The sequence below is a fragment of the Saccopteryx leptura genome, chromosome 2 (genome assembly GCF_036850995.1).
Source record: "Saccopteryx leptura isolate mSacLep1 chromosome 2, mSacLep1_pri_phased_curated, whole genome shotgun sequence".
Taxonomy (NCBI): domain Eukaryota; kingdom Metazoa; phylum Chordata; class Mammalia; order Chiroptera; family Emballonuridae; genus Saccopteryx; species Saccopteryx leptura.
The window spans coordinates 36,727,347-36,755,345 of record NC_089504.1 but is presented as its reverse complement, the minus strand read 5'-3'; the positions used below and the strand labels follow the sequence as shown (position 1 = coordinate 36,755,345).

At 41.0% G+C, this 27,999-nt stretch overlaps 1 protein-coding gene across 2 annotated transcripts in view; it reads left to right on the top strand.

Annotated features, from left to right (window-relative positions):
- MELK (maternal embryonic leucine zipper kinase) overlaps positions 1-27,999 on the top strand; it is an 86,545-nt gene that overhangs the window by 26,109 nt on the left and 32,437 nt on the right. For both annotated transcript variants that reach the window (XM_066365648.1, XM_066365649.1), the window contains 3 exons: positions 19,422-19,490; positions 20,960-21,058; positions 26,503-26,589. In XM_066365648.1, the coding sequence (XP_066221745.1) occupies positions 19,422-19,490; positions 20,960-21,058; positions 26,503-26,589 (255 nt within the window). The remainder of the gene's footprint in view (positions 1-19,421; positions 19,491-20,959; positions 21,059-26,502; positions 26,590-27,999) is intronic.

Here is a 27,999-nt window from a genome sequence, read left to right as displayed (position 1 = left end):
AGTGCTTCAGAAAGGGGTATGAGAGAGAGCGTGCCTGGCATAGTATACAGGGTGAGCAGAGGCATAAGATGGGAAAAGCAGGGGAAATTGTAAGAAGTTTTAAGTGGCTGGACCATTGGGTCTGTAACATACTATTTTTTTTTTAACTTTAGACAATTATGTAACACTCTTTAGGTAGGGAGACTACTTAAATCAACTCTCATATCTGGGTAGTTGCACAGAGTTGAAAGTGGTAGCCTCCAGTGGCCCTTTGCCTACCTGATAGAAGTCTAAGGGCACAAGTTCATTCTTCAGGTTTTAAAATTTGACCTAAAAAGTTTTTCCTATATCTAACCAGGAATTACAGTAATATTTTTGAGTCTGGTAGTCATCAGTGCAGTAGTTTGTGCCATTGCAGCTGAAGCTGTTTTTTAGCATCTGAGGCAGAGGCCATGGAGTCATCCTCAGCGCCCGGGGCCAACTCGCTCCAATCAAGCCATGGCTACAGGAGGGAAAGAGGAGAAAGAGAGAGAAGTGAGAGGGGAAAGGGTGGAGAAGCAGATGGGCACTTTTCCTGTGTGCCCTGACAAGAAATCGAACCCAGGACATCCACACACTCGCTGATGCTCTACTGCTAAGCCTACTGGACAGGTCTCTCTTCATTCTTTTTAATAACTGCATAGAATTGCAGTGTATTCATGTACCTTAATTTATTTAACTGGTCCTAGGTTAATGGACATTTAAGTAATTATCAGGTTGGCATTTTATACATTATGACTATATCTTTTTTTTTATATTCAGTGAGTGGAGGGGAGGTAGAGAGACAGACTCCCGCAAGCCCCCTACTGGTGATACTCTGCCCATCTAGGGCAGGGGTCCCCAAACTACGGCCCACAGGCCGCATGTGGCTCCCTGAGGCCATTTATCCAGCCCCCACCGCACTTCTGGAAGGGGCACCTCTTTCATTGGTGGTCAGTGAGAGGAGTACTCCTGGAGTACTGTATGTGGCGGCGCCACAAAGTGCGGTGTTGCTCACGTACAGTACTACTTCTGGTGACGCGGGATGCACGCTTCACGGCTCCGGAAGTGCGTCATATCACTTGTTACGGCTAGCAGTGACAAATATGGAACCGGACATTGACCATCTCATTAGCCAAAAGCAGGCCCATAGTTCCCATTGAAATACTGGTCAGTTTGTTGATTTAAATTTACTTGTTCTTGCCCTGGCCAGTTGGCTCAGTGGTAGAGCGTTGGCCTGGTGTGCAGAAGTCCCGGGTTTGATTCCCGGCCAGGGCACACAGGAGAAGTGCCCATCTGCTTCTCCACCCCTCCCCCTCTCCTTCCTCTCTGTCTCTCTCTTCCCCTCCCGCAGCCGAGGCTCCATTGGAGCAAAGATGGCCCGGGCGCTGGGGATGGCTCCTTGGCCTCTGCCCCAGGTGCTAGTGTGGCTCTGGTCGCAACAGAGCTACGCCCCGGAGGGGCAGAGCATCGCCCCCTGGTGGGCAGAGCGTCGCCCCTGGTGGGCGTGCCGGGTGGATCCCGGTCCGGCGCATGCAGGAGTCTGACTGTCTCTCCCCGTTTTCCAGCTTCAGGAAAAAAAAACATTAAATTTACTTGTTCTTTATTTTAAATATTGTATTTGTTCCGTTTTTGTTTTTTTTTTTACTTTAAAATAAGATATGTGCAGTGTGCATAGGGATTTGTTCATAGTTTTTTTTATAGTCCGGCCCACCAACGGTCTGAGGTACAGTGAACTGGCCCCCTGTGTAAAATGTTTGGGGACCCCTGATCTAGGGCATTTCCTGTTGCTCAGCAACCGAGATCTTCTTTGTGCCTGAGGGAGAGGCCATGGAATCATCCTCAGCACCCAGGCGAACTTTGCTCCAGTTGATCCATGGCTGCAGGAGGGGATGAGAGAGAGAGAGAAGCAAGAGGGTGAAGGGTGGAGAAGTAGATGGGCGCTTCTCCTGTGTGCCCTGACCGGGAATTGAACTCGGGGCATCCACATGCCAGACCTACACTCTATCACTGAGCCAAACAGCCAGGGCCCATTTTGACTATATCTGTAAGAAAATTCCTAGAGAGGAATTACTGAGTCAAAGGATATATGAACCAGTAATTTTGATATTGCCAGAATGCTTCCCAGTGAAGTTCTATCAGCTTATACAACTACCAGCAATAATATGAAATGCCTATTTCTCTATATCCCCGTCAATACAGTGTATCCCATTTTTTGATCTTTATGTTTAAGATTTTTTTTTTTGCTATGCAGAAAATTTTATTTATTTTTGACAGAAACATAGTCAGAGAGAGGGACAGATAGGGACAGACAGACAGGAGAGAAATGAGAAGCATCAATTCTTCATTGAGGCATCTTAGTTGTTTATTGATTGCTTTCTCATATGTGCCCTGACTGATGGGCTACAGCAGAGGAGTGATCCCTTGCTCAAGCCAGCAACATTGGGCTCAAGCTAGCAACCATGGGGTCATGTCTATGATCCCATGCTCAAGCCAGCAACCCTGTGCTCAAGCTGGTGAGACCCTGCTCAAGCCATATGAGCCCATGCTTAAGCTGGCGACCTTAGGGTTCTGAACCTGGGTCCTCTGTGTCCCTGTCTGACTCTATCCACTGTGCCACCTCCTGGTCAGGCGAAATTTTAAATTTTTATTCAGTCAAATTTATAAATCTTTTATTGCCATATTTGGAAAGGCTTTCCTACTTATTTTTAAAAGTTCTCATGTTTTCTTCTAGTATTTTTATGATTTCTTTTTTTTTTTTTTTCCCAAAGCCAGAAACGGGGAGGCAGACAGACTCCTGCATGTGCCTGACTGGGATCCACCTGGCACGCCCACCAGGGGGCGATGCTCTGCCTATCGGGGCATCGCTCCATTGAGACCAGAGCCACTCTAGCGCCTGAGACCCAGGCCACAGAGCCATCCTCAGCGCCTGGGCCAACTTTGCTCCAGTGGAGCCTCGGCTGCGGGAGGGGAAGAGAGAGACAGAGAGGAAGGAGAGGGGGAGGGGTGGAGAAGCAGATGGGCGCTTCTCCTGTGTGCCCTGGCCGGGAATCGAACCCGAGACTCCTGCACGCCAGGCCAATGCTCTACCACTGAGCCAACCGGCCAGGGCCATGATTTCTTTTTTAAATGTTCAGTTTACCTGGAATTGGCTTTGGTGTCCTTCCCAGGAATTGGTGTGGGTATGGTTTCTTGACTTTAAACATTACTAAAAAAGTTGTAGAGATTTGTTTTCATATTCTGGGTTCTGGTTTTTAAAAAAATCTTGTAATTGTGATGGCAGTATAGCCATGTATACTTAGATTTTGTGGCTTATTGTTAACGATAATGTGCATAAATCTGTATTTCAAAGTTTTGATAATGTCAAGTTTTGAGATAAATTATTAGATTTATAAATTATTTAACCTGGTGTTTTGGCTGATGGGTTCACGCTAAAGCAGTGGTTCTCAACCTGTGGGTCGCGACCCCAGTGGGGTTGCCTAAAGCCATCGGAAAATACATAATGCATATCAGGTATTTACATTCCGAATCATAACTAGCAAAATTACAGTTATGAAGTAGCCACCAAAATTATTTTTTGGTATGGGGTCATGGCAACATGAGAAACTGTATTGCGGGGTCACGGCATTAGAAAGGTTGAGAACCACTGCACTAAAGGGAGGGATGTCAGCTCTTTTTTGTTGCTTGTGTTTGTGTTCACAGTCTTCTCTTTAAGCTGTGTTTCTCTGCAAGAATCTTCTTAAGCCACTTTGCTATTTTGTGGGGATTTAGTTGAGTTAAATCAGATGCTATAATCTGTTAATCCATTTAAATGGACTCAGGTGAAATAGTACTTCACAATATAGAGAGAGTGGTGCAGGATGGAGCCACTGTCATCTGTTATGCATCACTGTCCCAGTCAAGGAAGAATTATCTCATATAGGTTATATAGGGACTAGTGAGGGTGCCACTGCCAATCTGCATACTAAATATTAATAGAGCTTAATTTCTGTATGATTTTTTAGATAGAAAATGAATATAAATAGAAATCCTAATATATTCTTCCCACACCCTAGTATATATTCTTTTTTTTATATTTGCAAATATATTTAATTATAGAACATTGAAGTAACAAATTCTTAATTATATATACATATAAAGGACAATAAAAATACAAGCAATAGTAATTCAAAATAGTTTTGTTGAATCTAGTATATATTCTTGCATACCTGCTGGGGTGTACATACACCACATAGAAGACCACCAATCAGGAAGAATGACTGCTCAACTCAACATATTCTTTAGTAACCCCTCAATTAATATAATCTCTCTCAGCCAAGTTATTGAGCATCAGTAAATTAGGGATTATTTTTACTGAAAATTTCATGAAGTATGGCTATACTGAATAAGGACAAAAGTGACTGGCAGTATAGTAGGCTAGGAACATCCTTCTGTGAATATGGGGCCTTCTAAGAATGCTTGACTTCTTGGTTTTGAGTAGTTGGGGAATTACTCTACCAACCCTGACTCTTAAGTAAGGAGCTGAATGCACAATTCTATAGATGTGTAAATAGCTAGGCATCTGCATGGCAGTTTAACTTATTCCTTTCTGGAGTGCTAAAGGCAAGGAAAGGTTAGTTAAAACCTCAGTCAGTCTTCTTGGGTAGGAGATAGCAGAGATTGGCAAACTATGGCCTGGCCAAATGTGACCCAACACCTCTTTGTTTAAATAAAATCTCATCGGAACACAGCTATACTTGTATGTCTATGTATTGTCTGGGGCTGCTTTTGCACAACAGTGATGGAGCTGAGTAATTGTGACAGATTATATGGCCCACAGAACCAAGAATGTTTAATATTTGTCCCTTTACAGAAAATGTTTGCTGACTCCCTGGAAAAGAGTTAATGATCTCTAGTGAAACGGTTGTCCCCAGGGCCTGCCTGCTTCTTTCCTAGAACATTGGCCTGATATGCCTAGGCTTGCAGTTTGTCAAGAAACTGACATCCAGTTAATTGTGTTTATGATGAAAGACAAAGTATGTATGGTAAAAACTTAAAACAGTACTAAGGAGTTTAAAATAAAAAAAAGCTTCCTGCCCATCTAGCCCTTTGGTTTTTTCCACAGATGCAACTATTTAGAAATTTAGCATATATATTTGCAGGAATTATCTATACTTATATAAACCTTTGGACTTAAATAATCCACACAGTTAATGGACCTTGATTCCTCTTCCTTCTAAAATTTAACACTTTCCTTTGAAGATTGTTTCATATTAATACATAGCAGCATGTATAGGTTGTTTAATGGCTGCATGGTATTTATTGTGAAATTTTCTTTATTCTACATTTGTGTATATCACTTAAAATTAATTTTAATTATACAAGTAATGCATAAAAACATTTTCTGTGTAAGAATTAAAACATTACAGATAACTAAACTTATCTTGACCTCTCTCCTTCAATATCTGTTTTTCACCCTGCAGCTTTTTTTTTTTTTGGTTTTTTTTTTTACAGAGACTGAGAGTCAGAGAGAGGGATAGACAGGAACAGACAGACAGGAACAGAGAGATGAGAAGCATCAATCATTAGTTTTTCATTGCTCATTGCGATACCTTAGTTGTTCATTGATTGCTTTCTCATATGTGCCTTGACCACGGGCCTTCAGCAGACCGAGTAACCCCTTGCTCGAGGCAGCGACCTTGGGTCCAAGCTGGTGAGCTTTTGCTCAAACCAGATGAGCCTGCGTTCAAGCTAGCAACCTTGGAGTCTCGAACCTGGGTCATCTGCATCCCAGTTCGACGCTCTATCCACTGCGCCACCGCCGGGTCCCTGCAGCCTTAACATTGGTAACTACTATTATCAGTTTGATTCTTCCAGATCTTTTATTTTTATTTGAAATATTTTCTTTTCTTTTTTTTTATTTTTTATTTTTTTTGCATTTTTCTGAAGCTGGAAACGGGGAGAGACAGTCAGACAGACTCCCGCATGCGCCCGACCGGGATCCACCCGGCACGCCCACCAGGGGTGACGCTCTGCCCACCAGGGGGCGATGCTCTGCCCATCCTGGGTGTCGCCATGTTGCGACCAGAGCCACTCTAGCGCCTGAGGCAGAGGCCACAGAGCCAACCCCAGCGCCCGGGCCATCTTTGCTCCAATGGAGCCTTGGCTGCGGGAGGGGAAGAGAGAGACAGAGAGGAAGGCGCGGCGGAGGGGTGGAGAAGCAAATGGGCGCTTCTCCTGTGTGCCCTGGCCGGGAATCGAACCTGGGTCCTCCGCACGCTAGGCCGACGCTCTACCGCTGAGCCAACCGGCCAGGGCTCTCTTCTTTTTTTTTTTTTTTTTTAACATAATTAGTATACAGTATTATTCAGAATCTTTTTTTCTTTACTCAACATGTGTCATAATACATATATCACTAATTCTCTTGTTGAACATTTTGGGATAGAAGAGTGACTTTTTAAAATTGAATTTATTTGGGTGTCATTGGTTAATAAAATTATATAGGTTTCAGAGGTAGGGTGACTTTTCATTCTTTTTTCTTTTATACCTCTTAAATTTTAAATCATGTAAAGTTTTTACTACTTGCCTAATGCTCTTGCTAAGACTTCTGTTACTATGTTGAATAGAAGTGGGATCCTTGTCTTGTTCCTTTTTTGTTGTTGTTGAGAGGAGGGGAGATAGTGAGAGACAGACTACCACATGTGTCCTGACCAGGATCCACCCGGCAAACCCACCTGGGGCTGATGCTCGAGTACCAAACTATTTTTAGCACCTAAGGCTTACTGCTTGGACTAATCGAGTCATACTCAGCACATGGGGCCATGCTGGAACCAATTGAGCCACTGGCTATGGGAGGGGGACAGGGAAGGGAGGAGAAGCAGATGGTCATTTCTCCTGTGTGCCCTGACCAGGAATCAAACCCAAGACATCCATATGCTGGGCCAATGCTCTATCCACTTAGCCACCGGCCAGGGCCCCTTGTGTTATTCTTGTCTTAGAGGAAAAGCTTTCAATATTTCACCATTGAGTAGTATAATGTTAGCTATAGGTTTTCCATATATGGCTTTTATTATGTTAAGGTAGTTTCCTCCTATTCCTAGTGTGTTGAGTGTTTTTTATCATGAAAGGGTATTGAATTTTGTCAAATATTTTTTCTGCATCAATTGACATTATAGTTTTTTTCTCCTTCATTCTGTTAATTGGTATATCACATGTTATCACATATACCAGGTGTCCCCAAACTAGGGCCCGCGGGCCACATGTGGCCCCCTGAGGCCATTTATCCGGCCCCCGCCACACTTCTGGAAAGGGCACGTCTTCAATTGGTGGTCAGTGAGAGGAGCATAGTTCCCATTGAAATACTGGTCAGTTTGTTGATTTAAATTTACTTGTTCTTTATTTTAAATATTGTATTTGTTCCCATTTTGTTTTTTTACTTTAAAATAAGATATGTGCAGTGTGCATAGTGATTTATTCATAGTTTTTTTTTAGTCCGGCCCTCCAATGGTCTGAGGGACAGTGAACTGGCCCCCTGTGTAAAAAGTTTGGGGACCCCTGACATATACTGATTTGTGTATGTTACCATCCCTGAATTCCAGAAATAAATCCCGCTTGGTCATAATACATAATTCTTTTAATAGGTTTACTATGTTGTTGAATATAGTTTGCTAGTAGTGATTTTTTAAAAAGTAGACTGATAAAGTTCTGTGTGAGTTTTGAACCCCAGAACAGATGTAGAAAGTGGGTAAGGTACCTTCTGAAAGCCAAGTCTGAGTTTCCATCTGTAGGTGTGTAGTAGAGTTCTGTGTTTGAGTTGTGCTACAGTTTCTTCTGCCTAGAGAATCTATATCAGTCTTTCTGTTGTTGATTATTTATTTATTTACTTTTGCTTTATTTTCCCCCCCACTCCCCCCTTTTTTTCCCTCCAGGGAGATAGGACATTCAGAGGTATATATGTTTCATATTGTCATAAACCGTTTCACATGTTTGCTCAAAAAAAAAAATCTGCTGACATGCTTTTCCATTCTATTGTAATAGAAGTAATACATTCATGAGCTTTTCTTATTTGCCAGACTCTGCTCTAAGTGAGGTAGTTGCTATTGTCCCCCTCTTGTAGCTGAGGAAACTAACAAGAGACCTTAAACAACTAACTCAGGATCTCATAACTAGTAAGTGGTAGAGCTTGGGTTTGACCCTAGCTAGTCAAACTCAGAGCCCATTCTTATAACCATTGTGAAACATTGTTTCTTAACTCTGTAGCAAGTCTCAAGAGAATCATAGACTCCTAGAGTAGAGAGTGATCCCCATCCTGAGCTTTTTTGTGTGTGCTTTCTCTTGGGGATATTCCCGGACATCCCAACTTTCAGATTTATTAAGACTACCAGTTTGTTCTTGTAATTCATAAAAGGTATTGTGCATCAGCTTTTCTATTCACTTTAGGCGTCCCCCTGGTAGAACAACTTACTGGTTCTCATTTTCTTCATCAGTAGTGTTAGAGCATTGCAGTAATCTATTTCCAAGGTCCATTCCAGCTCTGAGTAGCAATAAATTCTTTGACTTCTACTTACTCACATTCAATTTTCTGTTTGTTTCAGCCTAGAATTCTCCTCTCTTGAAATTTTGAATCGTGATTCTAATTTCATGTAATATCAGCTGTCCTTGTCAGAGTTGTGCTATTTTGCACATTTCTTAAATATCTCTAATCCAAGTTAATTAAAAAACTGAATAGAACAGGACCCCCCCCCCCATTGTTCTGGGTATTCCCTGTTAGACTGAGTCAGATACACTTAACTTAGATTTTGTGGTTTTATCTACAAAGATACAATAAGAAAATAAGTGACCATTGAATTACCTGGTACCCATGGTCTTCTTCATTTATCGACTTAATTCAAACTTCTCTGTTTTTTTTTTTTTTAATCTATCCAGACCTAACTTCTGTGCCATTTATTAACCTTCAGTTGCTGTTACTGCAAGTTCATATTCATATTGCAGCCGTGGAATTATGCTCTTAATTATTAATATATTGCTTCACCAATACAGGGTAAACTTCAGTATTTTCTCCTTTTATTATTTATTTGAGTGTACTAGTGGATCTAGTATTAGTCTTTTGGGGGAGGAGAATTAACTTAAGATAATATAAAAGAATTATATACTAATAGTAGATATTTGATATTTTTGGTAAATCAAATATTTCTGCAGTGGAATGAATATGGTACAAAACATCTAATTCTTGTTCAGTAGAGGTTTAGCCTTCCTAATTAATATTATTTACTAATACTGTATATTCTTTGTTTCTCCTCTGAATTTCATTTTTTAGTTTTTTGTGTGTTTGCAAGTTGAAAATTGATTCAAATTAGGATTTTTATGCATTATTGTGGAATTTAATTTCACACATTATAGATTTTGAAATTTATTGTAATCTTGGCTCAGAACTATTGTTCCGAGTCGCAATGTAATAGTCTGCTGGTTGAATCTAATTAAGGTGTCGTATCACTTGCATGCAGTATGTATTTTTGCCTAGAATGTTCTAAAATTTCTCACTTGGGAATAATACTTCCCTTAGTTCTTGGTTTGATTGAAAAACCCAGCAATATTTGACACACTGTATGTAACTCTTGTTTAGGAGGCAGACTTTGTTTATTCTTTGCATTTGTTAACTATTTTCACCAAAATGCTCAACTGCAATTTCTAGCATAATTACTAATAGATTGAATATCAATCTTATTAATGTCACCTATATTCATTCGCCATCCCTGCATTCAAAGACAAGCATGACGGTACTCCAGTTCTGGGTACACAAATATTAGGGAAGTATAAATAATTTAGTAAATGAAAGTTGAATAGCTTAAAAGTAAAATAGCTTTCTAACAAGTATAATTTATAATTTTAAAGAAAATGAGCAAATTATCTCTTAATGAGATTATATTTTACAATTATAGAGCTGACTACAGTACGGTGATTATGTGTTGAAGCAATTGTCTGCCGTTCTTAGCACCATGTGAAAAATGAACAATTTCAAGCCCATTAGAATTCCTAGGATTATTTTATTAGCTCACAGATCTTTTTTCTTCTCCCATTTGGTTTCTCCATCCGTTACCTGTTTCTTGCTCTCTTTTGCAAGGTAATCATCCCTTACATAAACAAGAATTCTCCAAAGACTGAGCTTACACCAAGGTGAAGGGGCACAGCCCTGGTTGTCACAGGCCTTTTAAAGAGCAGCTCTTCCTGAGAAGAATTGTTTCTCTCAAGGTCTTTTCTGTCTGATCCTTAGACAAATACTTTCAATATTGAAATAAGGAGCCTTTTCCCGTGTCTGCTTCTAGGCTTCCTTAGATCTTCTAGCACAGTACAATAGAAAAAGTATTGTTATCACTCTTTTATTCCTATCTCTACCCCTTTTTTTTGTCTATAACAGTGCTTCTCAATTTAAGTGCTATTGACATTTGGAGTAGATAATTCTTTGTTGTTGTCCTGTGCATTGTAGGATGTTGAACAGCTTCCCTGTCCTCTACCCACTTTGCCCATAGTAGCCCCCAAGTCATAACAATCAAAAATGTCTCTAGACACTGCCTGATATACCCCGGAGGACAAAACCACCCCTAGTTGAGAACCATTGCCTTATAATATTGAACAAGCATTTGATTTCTTTGACTGAGATGTAGTTTTCTCATCTGTGTAATATGGTTAATAATTCCTGCCTATAGCACAGGACAAAATTATTATTATTATTATTATTTTTTTAATTTTTTTTATTTTTTATTTATTCATTTTAGACAGGAGAGGGAGAGACAGAGAGAGAGGAGAGACAGAGAGAGAGAAGGGGGGAGGAGCTGGAAGCATCAACTCCCATATGTGCCTTGACCAGGCAAGCCCAGGGTTTCGAACCAGCAACCTCAGCATTTCCAGGTCGACGCTTTATCCACTGTGCCACCACAGGTCAGGCGACAAAACTATTTTTACAAATGGCCTGTGGTTGGTTTGTTTGTTTGTTTCTTGTGATAGAAAGAGAGAGTCAGAGGGAGAGACAGGGAAGACAGACAGGAAGGGAGAGAGAGGAGAAACATCAGTTCTTCATTGCAGCACCTTACTTAGTTGTTCATTGATTGCTTTCCAATATGTGCCTTGACCAGGGGGCTACAGCAGACTGAGTGACCCCTTGCTCGAGCCAGTGACCTTGTGCTCAAGCTGGTGAGCCTTGCTCAAATCAGATGAGCCCACACTCAAGCTGGTGACCTCAGGGTTTTGAACCTGGGTCCTCCGCATCCCAGTTCGACGCTCTATCCACTGTGCCACCACCTGGTCAGGCCCTGTGTGTTTTAAAGTACTGTGTACAAATAAGATGTTGCATTAAGCCTGGCAGCAGAATTCAGCTCTGGACTTTATTTCTGCCAGTATTTCAGTGCAGAGAATGAAGCTGAGAATGTCAAGTGATGGTGATGGGTCACTGGCTTTATGACTTGTGGAAGGTACTCTACAGAGTTGTTCTGTCTAAATTGGAAGTGGATGGGTACATTTCTGGAGCTGATATGAGCAGGACGTAAATAGTTGATGTGTTTCTTGCCAGGCAATTCTGCGATCCTGAGGCAGCTGCATTGGGGCAAAGCTCCATTAGGAGGGCATGTGGCATTCCTTAAAATGGCTAACCATTTTTTCTTCCTTCCCCTCCCTTCCCTGTCCTTCCCTTCCTCTCTTTCTCTCTCTTTTTTTTTTGTATGTGGCAGAGACAGAGAGAGGGACAGATAGGGACAGACAGACAGGAAGGGAAAGAGATGAGAAACATCAGTTCTTCGTTGCGGTTCCCTAGTTGTTCATTGATGGATTTCTCGTATGTGCGGTGATGGGAAGGGGGGGCTACAGCAGACTGAGTGACCCCTTGCTTGAGCCAGCGACCTTGGGCTCAAGCTGGTGAGCCTTGCTCAAACCAGATGAGCCGGTGCTCAAGCTGGCGACCTCGGGGTCTCGAACCTGGGTTCTCCACATCCCAATCCGACGCTGTATCCACTGTGCCATTGCCTGGTCAGGCTCTTTCTTTCTTTTTACTCTACTGACTGTTTAGTGCTCTGGCACATGTGACTTTTGGTCAACATGCCCATCTTTTTGGTCTGCCACTCTTGAATATCCCGATCTTCCTCTCCTATTTATTTCAGACTGAACAAACATTTACTGTCTCTTCAATGCAAGGCATTGTGCTGAGTGCTTTCACATACCTTCTCTTTTATTTCTTTTGTGAATCTATAAGTGACATTACTTGTTTTATAGATAGTACAGTAGCAGTGGTAGTAATGGATACAGCAGCAGTAGTAGTAGAAAGTAGCATATACCGAGTTCTTACTGTTAGCCCAAAGTGCTTTATATATATTGAATCATTGAATCCTAGCAAGAATTTTGGAGTAGATACTATTATTATACTTCCTTTTACAGATGAAGAAAGTGATAAGGTACATCAAAGTTAAGTAGCTCTTCCACACACCTAGTAAGTGGTAGATCCTGGATTTGAATCTAATAAAACAGAGTCTGAGAGATTAAATAATTTTTATAAGTTCAAAGAGCTAGTAAGAGGCAGACTGGGATTCAGACGTAATGCGTTCCTCCAATCCATTGCTGTTCCCAGGGTGCGGAGCACTGCACTTCTCACTTGTTCTCTCTGCCTCCTTCTGGGTGAAACTGCTCCTGTGGTGTGAGCTTGTTACAGCACAGCACAGGAGGTTTATTAAAAGTTGCTTCAGGAATTCAGGGATGATAAGGGCTGATAAAAAGAGACAAAGAGGAACTTGGAATCAGTTTGGTGGAGCACTTATTCAGTATGTTGGTCTGAATATTTATTTTTAAATCTGCTTTCTGTAGAATTCTGCTTTGAGATAGTACTTTTGTTTTGGATGGTAGTTTCTGGATTTTTTTTTTTGTGGCAGAGACAGAGAAAGAGTCAGAGAGAGGGACAGATAGGGACAGACAGACAGGAACGAAGAGATGAGAAACATCAATTCTTTGTTGTGGTTCCTTAGTTGTTCATTGATTGATTTCTCATATGTGCCTTGACTGGGGGGCTACAGCAAACTGAATAACCCCTTGTTCGAGCCAGCGACCTTGGGCTCAAGCTGGTGAGCTTTGCTCAAACCCGATGAGCCCGTGCTCAAGCTGGCAACCTCGGGGTCTTGAACCTGGGTCCTCCATGTCCCAGTCCGACGCTCTATCCACTGTACCGCCACCTGGTCAGACGGTAGTTTCTGGATTTAAAGGCATAATTTTTTTTTAATTATCATAGGATTGGTTATGGACTGTTAGCTGTATGTTAGGGCCAACCAGAAAGGGCTAGAACCTGGCAACAGACTTATCCTTGGGGTGGGCAGGTGCTGGCAGGAGAGGTGATGCAAGGAAGTTAAACCCTTATAAATGGTATAAATCACCAAGTACTACAAGGTGGTGGCTTAAAACAATAGGTATTTATTCCCTCATAGTTCTGGAGACTAGAAGTCAAAATTCAAGGTATCAGAGGGTCATGCCCGCTCTGAAGGGTCTAGGGGAGAGTGCTTCTTTACATTTTCCTGGCTTCTGATGTGTGCCGGCAACCCATGGCTTTCCTTGTATTGTAGATGCCTTGCTCCAGATTAGAGGCCTGTCTTCACCTGGCCTTCTCCCCCGGTGTTTGTGTCTCTGTGTCTAAATTTTCCTCTTATAAGAATACGAGTCATTAAATTCAGGGTTCACCTTAACTCAATGTTAGCTTATATTAACTTGATTACATTTAAAAAGACCCTATTTCCAAATAAGGGTATATTCATGGGTTCTGGGTGAACATGAATTTGGGGGTGGGGGTGCTATGCAACCCAGTGCAGATGGTATCCAGAGAGTAAGCAGCAAAGGCTCTGCACACGGCCCCATGAGGGAAGACCTCTTGGAGTACCTGGGTTTCTGCCCAGTGAGTGAAGCATGGTGGAGGACATGGCGGAGGACGCTAGGGGCAGGTTGTGATTGGAGATGCAGGTGGGTCTCATCATCAGCAAGCAGGCAGGAGAGCCCTGACCCCAGGCTGGTCTCTATTTTCTGTGGGACGCTGGCAAGAAAAAGGTAAAACCTTTGAAGTACCAGGTAAATGGTCAGTTTGCCAAGAAAGAGAGCAAGTCAGGTACTCAGGATCTGAATCAGACAGGAGAGTGGGGCCAGTTAGGTTAGGACCAGGGTAACTGTGACTTATTGCTGAGTCTCAGGGAGTTGGTTGAAGCATCTAGAAATCCCCTTCCTGGGGATGGCCTGAAACCCAGGCAGCACTGAACCCTTAACTTGAGGTTCAGTTGGCCATGGAGGGGGGACAGTAAAGAGAAATGGGCTAGAGGCTTCATTATTATATAAAATTATAATTCAAAAACAAACTTAGTTTCTGACACTGGCAAGAGTTAAGGTGCCCTGGCAAGGTGTAAATAAGAGTGGGCTTTCTGGGTAACAGTGGGCGCTGTAGATAAAGGAGAATGAAAATCTTAATAATAAATGTCATTTGTAAAGTGAAGACTCTTCGGAAACACTTTGTGGGTCAGCCTGTCTGCTCTCATCAGAGAGGCTGAGTCAGGGGTTGAGTTATTTTGAGGTTAACGCTTTCTATTTTTAAATTCATTGCTTCATAAGGCTTCTTGGAAATTTTGATTATTTCTTTAACATAAACAAAATCTATACCTGTCTGCTTCTTCCCTCTCACTTTTAAGCTGAACTGATTTCTGGTAAGAATTATGGCTTAGACACTTCATTAGAGCAGAGAACCCCAATGCTGGTGATAGTCTATGGCTCCTCCACCTACCTGCCTCCACCACTATTCTAGCCACATTCAATTACTGTTGATCTGTGTGTGTGTATGTGTGCATTTTGCATGCACCTTGGCCATGTCCCCCTGGGCCTATGTTAAATTGCTTTTTTTAAAAATAATTTTTCCCCCTTCTTTTCCAAGTGAGAGGAGGGGAGATAGACTCCTGCATATGTCCCAACCAAGATCCACCCAGCAATCCCGATGGGGCTGATGCTCTGCCCATCTAGGGCCATGTTCGTAACCTAGCTATTTTTAGCGCCTGAGGCTGAGGCTCCATGGAACCATCCTCAGCTCCTGGGGCCAATGTGCTTGAACCAATCGAGCCATGACTGCAGGAGACGAAGAAAAAGAGAAAGAGAGAGAGAGAGAGAGAGAGAGAGAGAGAGAGGGAGGAGTGGGAGTGGCGAAGCCTATGGTTGCTTCTGCTGTGTGCCTTGAACGGGAATCAAACTGGGACATTCACATACAGGGCTGATGCTCTACCACTGAGCCAACTGACCAGGGCCCTATGTTATATTTCTAACCCAGAGTCTTTATTCAGTTAATTTTGTCTTACATTAGTTTTGGGGACCATCTGAAGTTTGTTCTATCAGACTCTGCTCCTTCGTTCCCAGAGTTACCATAGACAATTCTGTGCTAATGTTACTATTCATACATTTGAGCATACCACATTATTTGCTGAGGATAAATTGCTAGAAGTGAAATTGTTGGATCAAGGATGTACAATTTTGACTGCTTTTTATACATACGTATTTCCAAATTACTCTTGTTCCTGAACTTTTAGTAATACTGAGTGATTTTTTTTTAAGTTTGATAGACAACAAATATTCTATTTTTGTTTACTTTTTTGTGTGTGACAGAGACAGAGAGGGACAGATAGGGACAGACAGGTAGGAAGGGAGAGAGAAGAGAAGCATCAATTCTTCATTGTGGCACCTTAGTTGTTTATTGATTGCTTTCTCATATGTGCCTTGATGGGGGGGGGGGGGTTTGCTACAGCAGAACAGAGTGACCCTTGCTCAAGCCAGCAACCTTGTGCTCAAGCCAGAGACCTTTGGGCTCAAGCTAGCAATCATGGGGTCATGTCTATGATCCCACGTACCAGCGACCCTGTGCTCAAGGTGACGAGCTGTGCTCAAGCTGGCGACCTCGGGGTTTTGAACCTGGGTCTTCTGCATCCCAGTCCAATGCTCTATCCACTGTGCTACCACCTGGTCAGGCTGATTACTTTTTTACTGCTACATTAGTTTAACATTTTCATGTTTATTGGCCATCTAAAAGTTCTTGATTTGGACATTACCTGTGACTATTCTCTGCTCATTTTTTTTCCCTGGAATATATGCTTTTTTATCCCATTTCTTTATTTATTAAACAAATATTAACTGAGCACCTTTTATATGTTAGGGCCAGACACAGTCTAGGTAAATAGCACAGACAAAATCTGTGATTAAGAAGCTTATATTCTAGTATAGTGAGGCAGAAAATAAAACAAATAACTATGTCATTTGACAAGTGGGAATAGGATTATGAAGAAAAGTAGGCATGAAAGGGAGGTAGAGAATGATGGGATGGAGGTGGGGGATGCTATTTATAGAGGTGGTCAGGGGAGGTCTTCCTGACACCACTGGTATTGAAATGTAGATCCAAAGAAGATTAAGGCACAAGCATTGTTGATATTTGAGGAAAGCATTATAGGTGGAGGGGACAGTGCAAAGGCCCTCAGGCAGCACTGTTTGACTTGTGTTTGATATGTTTGATGAATGAGGGGAAGAGTTAGGTGAATTGGAGAGGTAACAAGGAGTGGGCTAGAGGTGGGGATACAGCTTGGGCAGGACCTTAGAGCAAAAGTAAGGATTTTGGATTTCATTCAGAGAGAGGTGGGGAGCCATTGGAGAGTTTCGAGGAGTGAGGTGACATGATTAGATCCCCCCTTCCCTTTCTTTAAAAAGATCTTTATTAGTTTCTTGCTTATCTAGCAACTCATAAATCGACAGCATCCCATCTAGCAATTATAGAAGGGTGCTCCCAGGCCAAATGTTTTGAAAGAACATTGGTGGTGGTAAGTGGAGCTGGACTGTGGGGGACAGTGGTGGAACTTGGGGAGACCAGTTAGGAGCCCTTGGCAGTGATGTGGAGGCAGTGACAGGTGATTCAGGATATATTTTGAACCAATAGATTTTGCTGCTAGATTGAATGAGAAGTGTGAGAGAAAGAGGAGCTAAAGATGACTCCAAGGTATTTGGCCAGAATAACCGGTCATGCATTTGTCATTTGCTGAGATGGAGGAAATATGGTGTTGGGCAAATGAGTTTGTAAAATATGATTTTTGAGTTTGCTCACTTTTACTGTTAAAAATGGTGCTGATCTGTGAAGTTGTTCATTACCTTCCTGCTTGGGAAGGGCCATTGTTATGCTAATGTTTGCTGGAGGGGGGCGTTTCGAGCCAAAAAGTTTTGAAAAGAGCAGAGAAGGAAAGAAAGAAAAAGCCAAGATGGCAGGTTGCTGAAGGAGAAGCCAGTTTGTGCAGAAAGGAGAAGGGAGAAGATGTGCAGATGGGGAAACAGGTGATTGAGACTGGTGGGGACCTTTGATTCTAGGAAAACCCAGAGAAAATTCTTCTGGTTGTGGAATGGGAGAATGTGTAAGTGGCTTTGGGAGCCCTGTGTTTGTTTACTCGCCCACCAGTGAGAGACTAGAATAAAGGAATGGCACACTAGTTTTTGGCTCCACTGTTTTTTTACCATCTGCCCGAATCTAATGGGGACCGGCGTGTGAATGGCCAAGATGGCAGCGGCCCTTGGCCTTACGTGTGGGAAGGATGGATTTGGTGGTGGTGAAATACTAATTATTTTTAGAGCCTTTTATGTGATGAAATATATTAATCCTTTGTCACTTAGGTAGAAATGGGTCCCCCCCCCTCAATTTGCCATTAATTAGCCTTTTTAGTGGTGTTTTGCTGTACAGAAATGCCAAATTTTAATTCTGTCATCTGTTCGGCTTTATAGTTTCTGGTTTTGTAGTCACGTCTAGAAAGATTCTAGAAATAATCACCCATGCTTTCTTTAAGTACTCTTACGGTTTTGTATTTGCATTTAACTCCTTAATCTGGGTGGCATTAATTTTGGTATAGACTGAATTACAGTTCAATTTTAGTTTTTCTCAAATAATTAATCTGTTATCCTGGCATCATTAAACAATTTGTTCTCTGCCAAGAGAAATGATTGTATGATTTCGTCTGAATTGGGTAACGGGTGTGTGACAGGTTGTATAGAGGTATTTTGTCACATATTAGTGTTTAGCTAGCCCCTGTTCTTAATTTTAGTTGATGACTTGGTGATTATAATTTCTGAGTATAACAGGTTATAAATATTTGTCTTCTGAGTCTCTTCCATTCCCAAAGAGGTACTTGCCTTAGAAGATGGCTTTCATTGGTTTACCTCAAAGACTATGAATTCTGCCTTGTGGATGATATGGGACCTGTTTCAAGCCACAACCTATATCTTGCCACCAAATATGCTTTCTTGCTACCTCACTTTGTCAACTGATAATTATTCCAAGATTATAAACTAAAATTTGCTTCAGCAATATAGATTTTTTTTAATTTTTTATTTTTTATAATTAAATTTTTATTTTAATGGGGTGACATCAATAAATCAGGGTACATATATTCAAAGAAAACATTTCCAGGTTATCTTGTCATTTAGTTCTATTGCATACCCATCACCCAAAGAGAGATCGTCCTCCGTCACCCTCTATCCAGTTTTCTTTGTACCACCCCCCCCCCCACCCCCCCGTAACCACTCCACTCCTGTCCATGTCTCTTAGTCTCGTTTTTATGTCCCACCAATGTATGGAATCCTGCAGTTGTTGTTTTTTTCTGATTCACTTATTTCAGTCCGCATAATGTTATCAAGATTCCACCATTCTGCTGTAAATGATCCGATAGCAATATAAAATTGATTATAATGCATACTGCACATTCCAAAGCCTTATAACCTTTATATTATCTACTTTTACAGTCTTTGTATTCTAGCCTTTCTCTGATATGCAGATAATTTAAAGATGATAATGGTATTTAATTTACTGAATTTTTTTTCTTTAAAGCAAGAAATGGATTTCTTGTGTTATTAATAATGTTTACCAAGTTTTATAGTTGGGTGAAGTCTTCAGGTGCAAGTAAACCTCCAGCATGTTACCTTATTTATTTATTTATATTAAGTGAGAGGTGGGGAGGCAGAGAGACAGGCTCCTGCATGAACCTCAACTGGGATCCACCTGGCAAGCCCCCTATAGGGCAATGCTTTGCCCATCTGGGCCACTACACCATTGCTTGGCAACCGAGCTATTTTAGCCTGAGGTGAGGCCAGGGAACCATCCTCAGTGCCTAGGGCCAACTTGCTTGTACTATTTGAGCCATAGTGTTGAGAGAGAGAGAGAGAGAGAGAGAGAGAGAGCAGGGGAGGGCTGGGGAGGGGTGGAGAAGTAGGTGGTTGCTTCTCCTGTGTAGCCTGACTGGGAATCAAACCCGAGACTTCCACACGCTGGGCCGATGCCTTACCACGAAGCCAACTGACCAGGTCGGATGATACCTTAGAAATTAGTGTCAAGGATGATTGAACCTAAATCTTAAATGTTTTCTTTGTTGTTTTTGTAGAAAGGGAAATATGAGGTTCCTAAGTGGCTCTCTTCCAGTAGCGTTCTGCTTCTTCAACAAATGCTACAGGTAAACTTTTTGCTTAGTATTTTTAAATAATAGAAGTTGTTTGACCCAATTTTAAGATGATTTCCTCTGAATTGGGTAACGGGTGTGTGACAGACTGTGGTGCTAGTATATTTAGAGGACAGCACCATTTACTTATTAACTTAAAAAATTGCATTCATCGTGCCTACTGTGTACGTGTCCTTTACTAGATGCTTTCTTAATTCTGTGGCAGATGGGTTTTCTTTTAGACCTGTAATGCATGTCTATGCTGATGTGGGTTTTCCTCCTTTTTTCTGAGCATTGTCTGTTTCTCTAACCTGCTCTTAGTCCACTCTCTTCTGTTTTCTTGCTTCCACTCTTGTACATGAGATATATAGTAGATTCGTAATAAATGCTTGAATGAACTGATGTACAATTGAGTGGACCCCATGACCTAGTGTAGTGGTTCTCAAACTTTAGCATGTACCGCAATTGCCAGATGGGTTTGTTAAAACACAGATCACTAGACACCACCCTGAGTGTGTTTCAATAGATCTGGGACAAGACTAAGAATTTATACTTCTAACAAACTTCCAGATGACACTGATGCTGCTGGGACACTTTGAGAATCACTGAGTTAGTGGGATGGCCTCTGAGTGTGAAAGACAGGAATGCTGAGGTCTAGGTATCTACCCTGCCAGTCAATCTGCGTGCCACCTACCCTAGTTCTGATCTCTAAAATGGCGAGTCTGGGCCTGGCCTCACTGCTATATATTTCCATGAGAATAAAGTGAGATTGATAGGAAACACTTTGAAAATTTGAGCACCTTATTAAGTGCAATTTTTTTCATTATTATGTATTCAGAATATCTCCCAGTTTTTCCATCTATTAAACTAGTTCCACTTTTTATTCAGAAGTTACCTCAGGCTCACCCACCTTGATTAAGTAGGGCCAGACCACCAAATCTCTATAATGAGATCGAAAATACCTCATCCTTTCTTTTAAATGCCAAAAAACTTAATCTTTGTTGATTAATTTTCCTCTCCTCACATTTGAAAATTATAAATAGAAGAGAAAGGTGTGCTTTTCAACTTGTTCTATGTGATTGTTAGCTCTTCGGGAGGTAGAGATTGCATATTCAGTATGAATGCTCTGCATTGTGGCTGCCTGAATATTAAATTGGTGAATATTTCCTGTGAATAGGTTTTCCAGCAAAAGACTATTACATCATACAATAGATTGACTGAACTTCATGAATAATGTCCATACCAATGAACTTCATGTTTGTTAAACATTTATCTTCTAAGCCTGTGTTGGTTGCTATAGTTTTCTTGTCTCTATTGCCTTTCTAAAGGAATTTATTCCAAGGCCATTTTAAGGTCTTTGACAGCATTTTTGTGATGATAAAGTTTACATCTGTTATGATGAATTTTGAGTTTTCAGGAGGAAAGGAGTTGTTCTGTTATTCATTTGGAATGCTAATCTCTAGCTACTTCTCCATGGCCACTAGGTGGACCCAAAGAAACGGATTTCTGTGAAAAATCTGTTGAGCCATCCCTGGATCATGCAAGATTACAACTGTCCTGTTGAGTGGCAGAGCAAGAATCCTGTAAGTAAAATGAAATCCAGTAAAAAAAATGTTTTTACTTTGTGGTATCTTTGTGTGGACGCAGAACCTACAGTGAAAGTACTTCACAGGCTTTAGTCAGATTGGTGTTTGGGAGACTCGTAACCTAGTTATACATTTGCCTGTTTTATCTCTAGGAGGGTGGTTATTAACCTGGACTGTGCATGAGAATCAGTGGGACCTTTGAAAAGATGTCTGTGCCTCATCCCAGGGCAATTAATGGGTATTTTAGAAACTCCCAGGTGTTCGTCATATGTAGTCAGGATTGTGAACACTTTTATGGCCATGCAGCCTGAGCTGAAATCCCTCCTGATTCTCCTTTGACGGTCAACTCCTAACATTTCTCCATTTTCCCTTCAGCCCTCCATGAAATCGCTAGTATCTATTGAGCAAATACAGTTTGAGCTGCAACCTAATTCTAACAACGGCTATCAACACTGAGAGCCTAAGAACAGCAGGGTGCAGGTGCCTGAGCAGTGCAGTGGGGAAGTGCCCCTTGTGAGGTGGAGCGACCAGGTGGTGCAAATGCCTGTGTTCAGCCATTGGGGGTCATCGTTTCTCCACGCATGGGAGGGCTTTGCCTGCCTTCTCAGCTGTGATTCTGATAGGATAGGGTAGGGTATAATACCACTGTTTGTAGGTGCCAACATGAAGAAAGTCTCAGAGTTCAACAACAAAAATAATTTTAATTCGAAGCACAATATAAAGTAAAATACAAAGCTTTGAGTTATCCAAAAGAGTATATGAAAACAAAAGTATATAATTTTTTTACATCTTACTATAATAATTGCTAATATTTATTAAATACTATAATAGAATAGTATGCTATTATAATAAGAATTTTCTGTATATTATACTATAGTATAATATAGTATAATTGGTATGAGGATCAAATGGGGGTTGCTGGGTGGATCCCAGTCAAGGGGGCATGTGGGAGTCTGTCTCTCTATATCCCCTCCTTTCACTTAAATAAAAATTTTAAAAAATAAATAAAAACATAACAAAACAAAAATACCTTCCCTCTTCCCCAAAGCCTTCTGCTCTGTACCTTTACTACAAGGTATGTGTGAAAAAGGAGGGAAGGGTAGGAAGCAGGTATTATCTTCTTTCCTGGGCCCCTAAATTTAAAATTATAAAAAGAGTGAGGTGGAGAAGACACCAAAGTCTGAAAAATATGGCTCAGTACTTTAAGTACCTGAATTCTCAGCCATATATACTCAAGTTAAATTAAATACAAAAAGGCTTAATTGATCATTGATCCTCATACCAATCCTCTGAAGTAGATACTGTTATTGTCCCCATTTAGCCAGTGAAGCAGCTGAGACACAGAATCATAAAGTGACTTGTCCAAAGTCAACAACTATTAAGTGTAGAAGAACCAAGATTTGAACCCAGTAGAAGGGCTCTAGAATGTAATGGATCTGATAGGTCAGCTGGTTCACCCTCAGGGTCTGTATGTACCCTGTGTAGCTGTAGCCTTTGTGGTAAGCATTGCTTGTCTGGTCTCTGTTGGAATAGCTACTAGAACAGTGTCATGGAATGGTGATGTGGTGGGGCTAGGAATGAAAAATGCCAGTGTTGGGCAGATTGCATGACTTTTTCTGAGTCATCATTCTTTCATCTCTAATATGGGTAATTCTAGTATTTCTTACATGTTTGGGTCATGTTTTGGCATTTACAGAGTGCCTTTGCATGTTATGTTACTCATCTGTCTCTCCTGCCTTACAGAGCTGTTGCAGGGATCAAATGACTTATGTATAGAAGAGGTATAAGGGATTGTTCTTGCTTTTCAAAGTCTTTGCTCTTCTCTCTAAATGCTGAGTTTCTTCAGAGTGAACGATAAAAATAATTCAGATTTACTTGGATATTTAGGGTATAGAGTCTATTCTGTAACTCTATGCATGATCTCCTATCATTTTCACATATAGCTCTAGTACCTAAGTATTATATCAAATAGAAGTTATATTCAGTTCTATTTTCTGCCCTACTGAACAGGAATTGTAGTAGGCACAGATAATCCAAAATAATTGGCTAGCTTTTGGTATGCCTTTTTGTACTTAATTTAACTTGAGTATATATGGCTGAGAATTCAGGTACTTAAAGTACTGAGCCATATTTTTCAGACTTTGGTGTCTTCTCCACCTCACTCTTTTTATAATTTTAAATTTAGGGGCCCAGGAAAGAAGATAATACCTGCTTCCTACCCTTCCCTCCTTTTTCACACATACCTTGTAGTAAAGGTACAGAGCAGAAGGCTTTGGGGAAGAGGGAAGGTATTTTTGTTTTGTTATGTTTTTATTTATTTTTTAAAATTTTTATTTAAGTGAAAGGAGGGGATATAGAGAGACAGACTCCCACATGCCCCCTTGACTGGGACCCACCCGGCAACCCCCATCTGGGGCTGATGTTCTGGCCATCTGGGGCCCAAGATTGCAACAGAGCTATTTTTAGCATCTTAGGCAGAGGTTAGGATTAGTGTACTTGAATCAATCAAGCCATGGCTGTGGGAGGGGAAGAGAGAGAGTGAGAGAGAGGAAAAGAGGGGAGTGGGAAGGGAGAAGAAGCAAATAGTTGCTTCTCCTGTGTGCCCTGACCAGGAATGGAACCCAGGATTTCCACACGCCAGGTTGGCACTCTATCACTGGGCCAACTGGCCAGGGCTCATTTTGTTTTATTTTTAAAGGAGGGCAACTTAAGATCATGGAGGGAACCCCAGAAATCTTTCCCTTCTTGTTTGAGCAGTGATGATATTAACAAGAAGATGCCTAACTGGGCAGTAAATTTCAGGGCTTCTGAGAATGAGCCCTTCCTGAAGGGTGAATTTATAGTTTTTGGAGCTGCCAAATTTAAAGCAACACAGTGAAAACTTATCCTTAGCACTTTAGACTTTCGTAGTACCATGAGTATGCACCTTTCTGGTCTCCACGTTCTCTGTAGTCTGTGAGGTTGTGCTCCTAGCAGCCGGTCATGCAGGTCATCGTCTCTATTGTTCTTCTATTTTCATGACGGCAGCATGACTTTCTCCTGAGCCCTTTGTTACAAGTGTGATGTCCAGAACAAGGGAAGGTAACAATATTGTTCTGCCTTGTGTTGGGCACACCTCTCTTGGCATATTATGTTTGGTTCTGAACACCTCACCTTGAAGGTCACTGATGACCTGGACTGTATGATAGGAAGAAAGGCCCTGAATAGTAAGGGGAGTTAATCATTAACATGGAGGTAAAGGAACTGGAAAAGAGAAAACTTGAGTAGGAAAGGTTATCTATAATAGGAATATTCAAATTTCCAAAAGATACTTAGGGTATAGTCTATTCTGTAACTCTATGCATGATCTCCTGTCATTTTCACACATAGCTCTAGTACCTAAGTATTACATCAAATAGAAGTTATATTCACCAAAGAAGTAGAATTATGACTGATAATAATAACCATTTTATTTTTTTGCTACTGTCTCTCTTTTTAAAATTTAATTTAATTTTATTAATTTTAATGGAATGGCATTGATTAAATCAATTAGGGTACATAGATTCAGAGAAAACATCTCCAGGAATAACCATTTTTTTAAAAGTGAGAGGCGAGGAGGCAGAGAGACAGATTCCCACATGCGCGTCAATGGGGATCCACCCAGCAGGCCCCCTACTGGGCGATGCTCAGCCCATCTAGGGCTGTTGCTTGGCAACTGAGCTATTTTAGTGCCTGAGGAAAGGCCATGGAGCTGTCCTCAGCACCTGGGCCATCTTGCTTGAACTAGTTGAGCCATGGCTGTGGGAGGGGAAGAGAAAGGGAGAGAGAGAGAAAGGGGGAAGGAAAAGGGTGGAGAAGCAGATGGTTGCTTCTCCTGTGTGCCCCGACTGGGATTGAACCCAGCACTTCCACATGCCGGGCCAATGCTCTACCACTAAGCCAACTGGCCAAGGCAGCCATTTTTTTTTTAGGGCGTGTTCTATTCAGATATTGGACTAGGCACTCCACATATGTTACATATATCACAAGGCAGATGTGATCTCTTTTTTACAGATGATGAAACTGAGGCTCAGAGAGGCATAGTAACATGCTCAAGGTCACGCAGTTATTTAATGATGTAACACTTAAAACCGAGGTCTGTCTAATTCCAAAGCCTGCTATCTGTCAGATTATATTGACTCGCAGTGGATAGGGATCACCGGGAGATAGATCTCAGCGTACAGGAGGGAGAAGCTCATTATCCCAACTGTTCTGGAGAAGGAGGACTTTAAGCAGAAAGTGAAACATCACTTATTGGGGCTGTTGTGAAGAGACTTCTTACATTGGAAAGACTTTAAAATTACATTTCTTGATTCTCTTCTTGTGATTTTATGAACTTCTGTGGGCCAGGGCCAGGCCAGGCCCTTCCAACTATTCATTTTTGGCGATCCTTGTTTGGGTCTGAGAATCCATTTCTGGCCCTGTCTTTGGTGAGGTCCCATCATGCAGGGATCAGAATATTTGGATGATTTCTATCTTTAAGCAAAATAAAGTTTGTCTTGAGGCTGTCTTACTTTTTTAAAATTGTGCTTTGCCAGTACCTTCAGCATAATGATGATTGTGCAGCCCCCGAGGCACTGTTATAAGGGCTCCTTGAATTGTGCTAAACCCAAACATAACCTGGGGGCAATATGCTACAGGTCTGAGCCACTCTTACCCGTCTCTTGTACAGTCACTGGTTTTAGATGCCCAAGCGACTGTTCTTTGACGAAAACGCCAGTGCAGGTCTTCTGGTAGTTCCGGAAGGAGTATTTAGTCCCTTGGCTGCATAATAGAATTTGTTTTGTTTTGTTTTGTTTTGACAGAGAAAGAGAGTCAGAGAGAGGAACAGATAGGGATAGACAGACAGGAAGGGAGAGAGAAGAGAAGCATCAGTTCTTCGTTGCAGCATCTTAGTTGTTCATTGATTGCTTTCTCATATGTGCCTTGACGGGGCGGGGAGGGGGGTCCAGCAGAGCCAGCTACCTTAGGCTCAAGCCAGCGACCTTGGGCTTCAAGCCAGCGACCTTTGGGCTCAAGCCAGCTACCATGGGGTCATGTCTGTGATCCCACGCTCAAGCCAGCGTCCCCAGACTCAAGCTGGTAACCTCAGGGTTTCGAACCTGGGTCCTTGCATCCAGATCCAACACCCTATCCACTGTACCACTGCCTGGTCAGGCTGCATAATAGAATTTTAACAATTGATCAGATGATGGTGGGGCTGTGAAGGGCTGGGAGCAAGCTCATCCTAAATTATTGTTATCTGTTTATATCTTCAAAAATTATGGAGAATGTTTATTCTTACCCAAGAGTTTGACAGACTCATGTTGCTTTTACATTTTGGTGTTTGGTTTTACAAGGTAATTATGGTAATTAAAAAATTTTAAATCAAATATTTTATAATTTTTTTTGTTTATAAGTGTATAAAAACTTTTTTTTTGTAGCTTATTCACCTTGATGAAGATTGTGTAACGGAACTTTCTGTGCATCACCGAAACAATAGGCAAACAATGGAGGATTTGATTTCATTGGTAAGAAATATAGCATGAAATTGAGAGTAATATCTTTTAATGTATTTTATTTACTTGTTCTTGATTTTATCAGTACATTAAAAATTAGGGCAGCCTGACCTGTGGTGGCTAGAGCATTGACCTGGAACTCTGAGGTTGCTGGTTTGAACCATGGGCTTGCGTGGTCTGTCTTAAAAACAAAATAGTGTAGCACTGTCAGACCTATGATTTTATCATAGCTGTAACTATTGCATTTATTTTATATTCATGTATGATATCCATTTAACTCTTTAAATGTCTGCTGGATAGCCTTTTCAAAAATGACATTGATTAAAGAGAATTATAGTGGAAAATAATGAAGAAACAGAACAAACTTTTTGCATGTTATTGATGTAGAGATAGTCCAGGGAATTGACAGAGTTCTGCTTTGGATTACTTTAAATTGTCTAACGTGGAATTATGATTCTGCTGTAGAAATAAGGTAAACACAAAACACTTTCTTACTTAAAAGCAACCCTTTAGCATCGCATGGCCCCTACGCTTATGAACCAAATACCATGAAATCATTTTCATGATTTCTGGTGTTAGATTATTTTATATTTTAGGTATTTCAGTTGCTTAATTTCTAGATTACACATTTTCTACAGACAGAGGTGTATTGGTTTTCTTTTTTCTGTTTTCTAACTTGCAAGATAAAAGCCTTTGAATTTTTTTTTTTTTTTTTACTAAACAAAATTTTGCTAAGCCTCAATTCTTTTAATTGAGGAGATAGAAAGGAATTCTTTTGAATGGCATAATAAGCAAAGGCTCTGGAGTATGTCTGGAAAACAGAATCAAAGGTATTTTTGTAGAATGAAAAGGAATGACACGAATTGGGAATTGCTAAAGGATATGTAGGTCCTCAGTCTTTCACAATGAAAATGTGAAGTTTTTATGTAAGTAACTTTAAAAAAATCACATAACTTTTTCTTTGGGATGATCTTTAATGGAAGTCTGTATTTCAGATACATAAAATTTCTTTTTAAATTTTAATATAGAAATTTTCAAACACCTACAAAAGTGGAGAGAATAGTGCAATAACAATGATCTTCCATGAGCTCATCAGTTATTAACATTTCAACAGTTTCAACAGTTATTAACATTTTCCCAATTTAATTTTTATCCCAACACCCTTCCTCCCTGCACTTTTCAGCTGGAGATTTCAAAGCACATCTCATACCTTGTGTCATTTTAGCCAGAAAAAATTTGGTATGAGATTCACAAATTGAAAAAATCTGAATCTTAAATGTAACACTCAGAATTTCAAGAATCCTTGAAAAAAGTCTTTAAAATAGTATCCTTTATGTTGTCTCTAAAGACATTTTTTTAAAAGTGAGACAGAGACAGGAAGGGAGAGAGATGAGAAGCATAAACTCGTAGTTGTAGCACTTT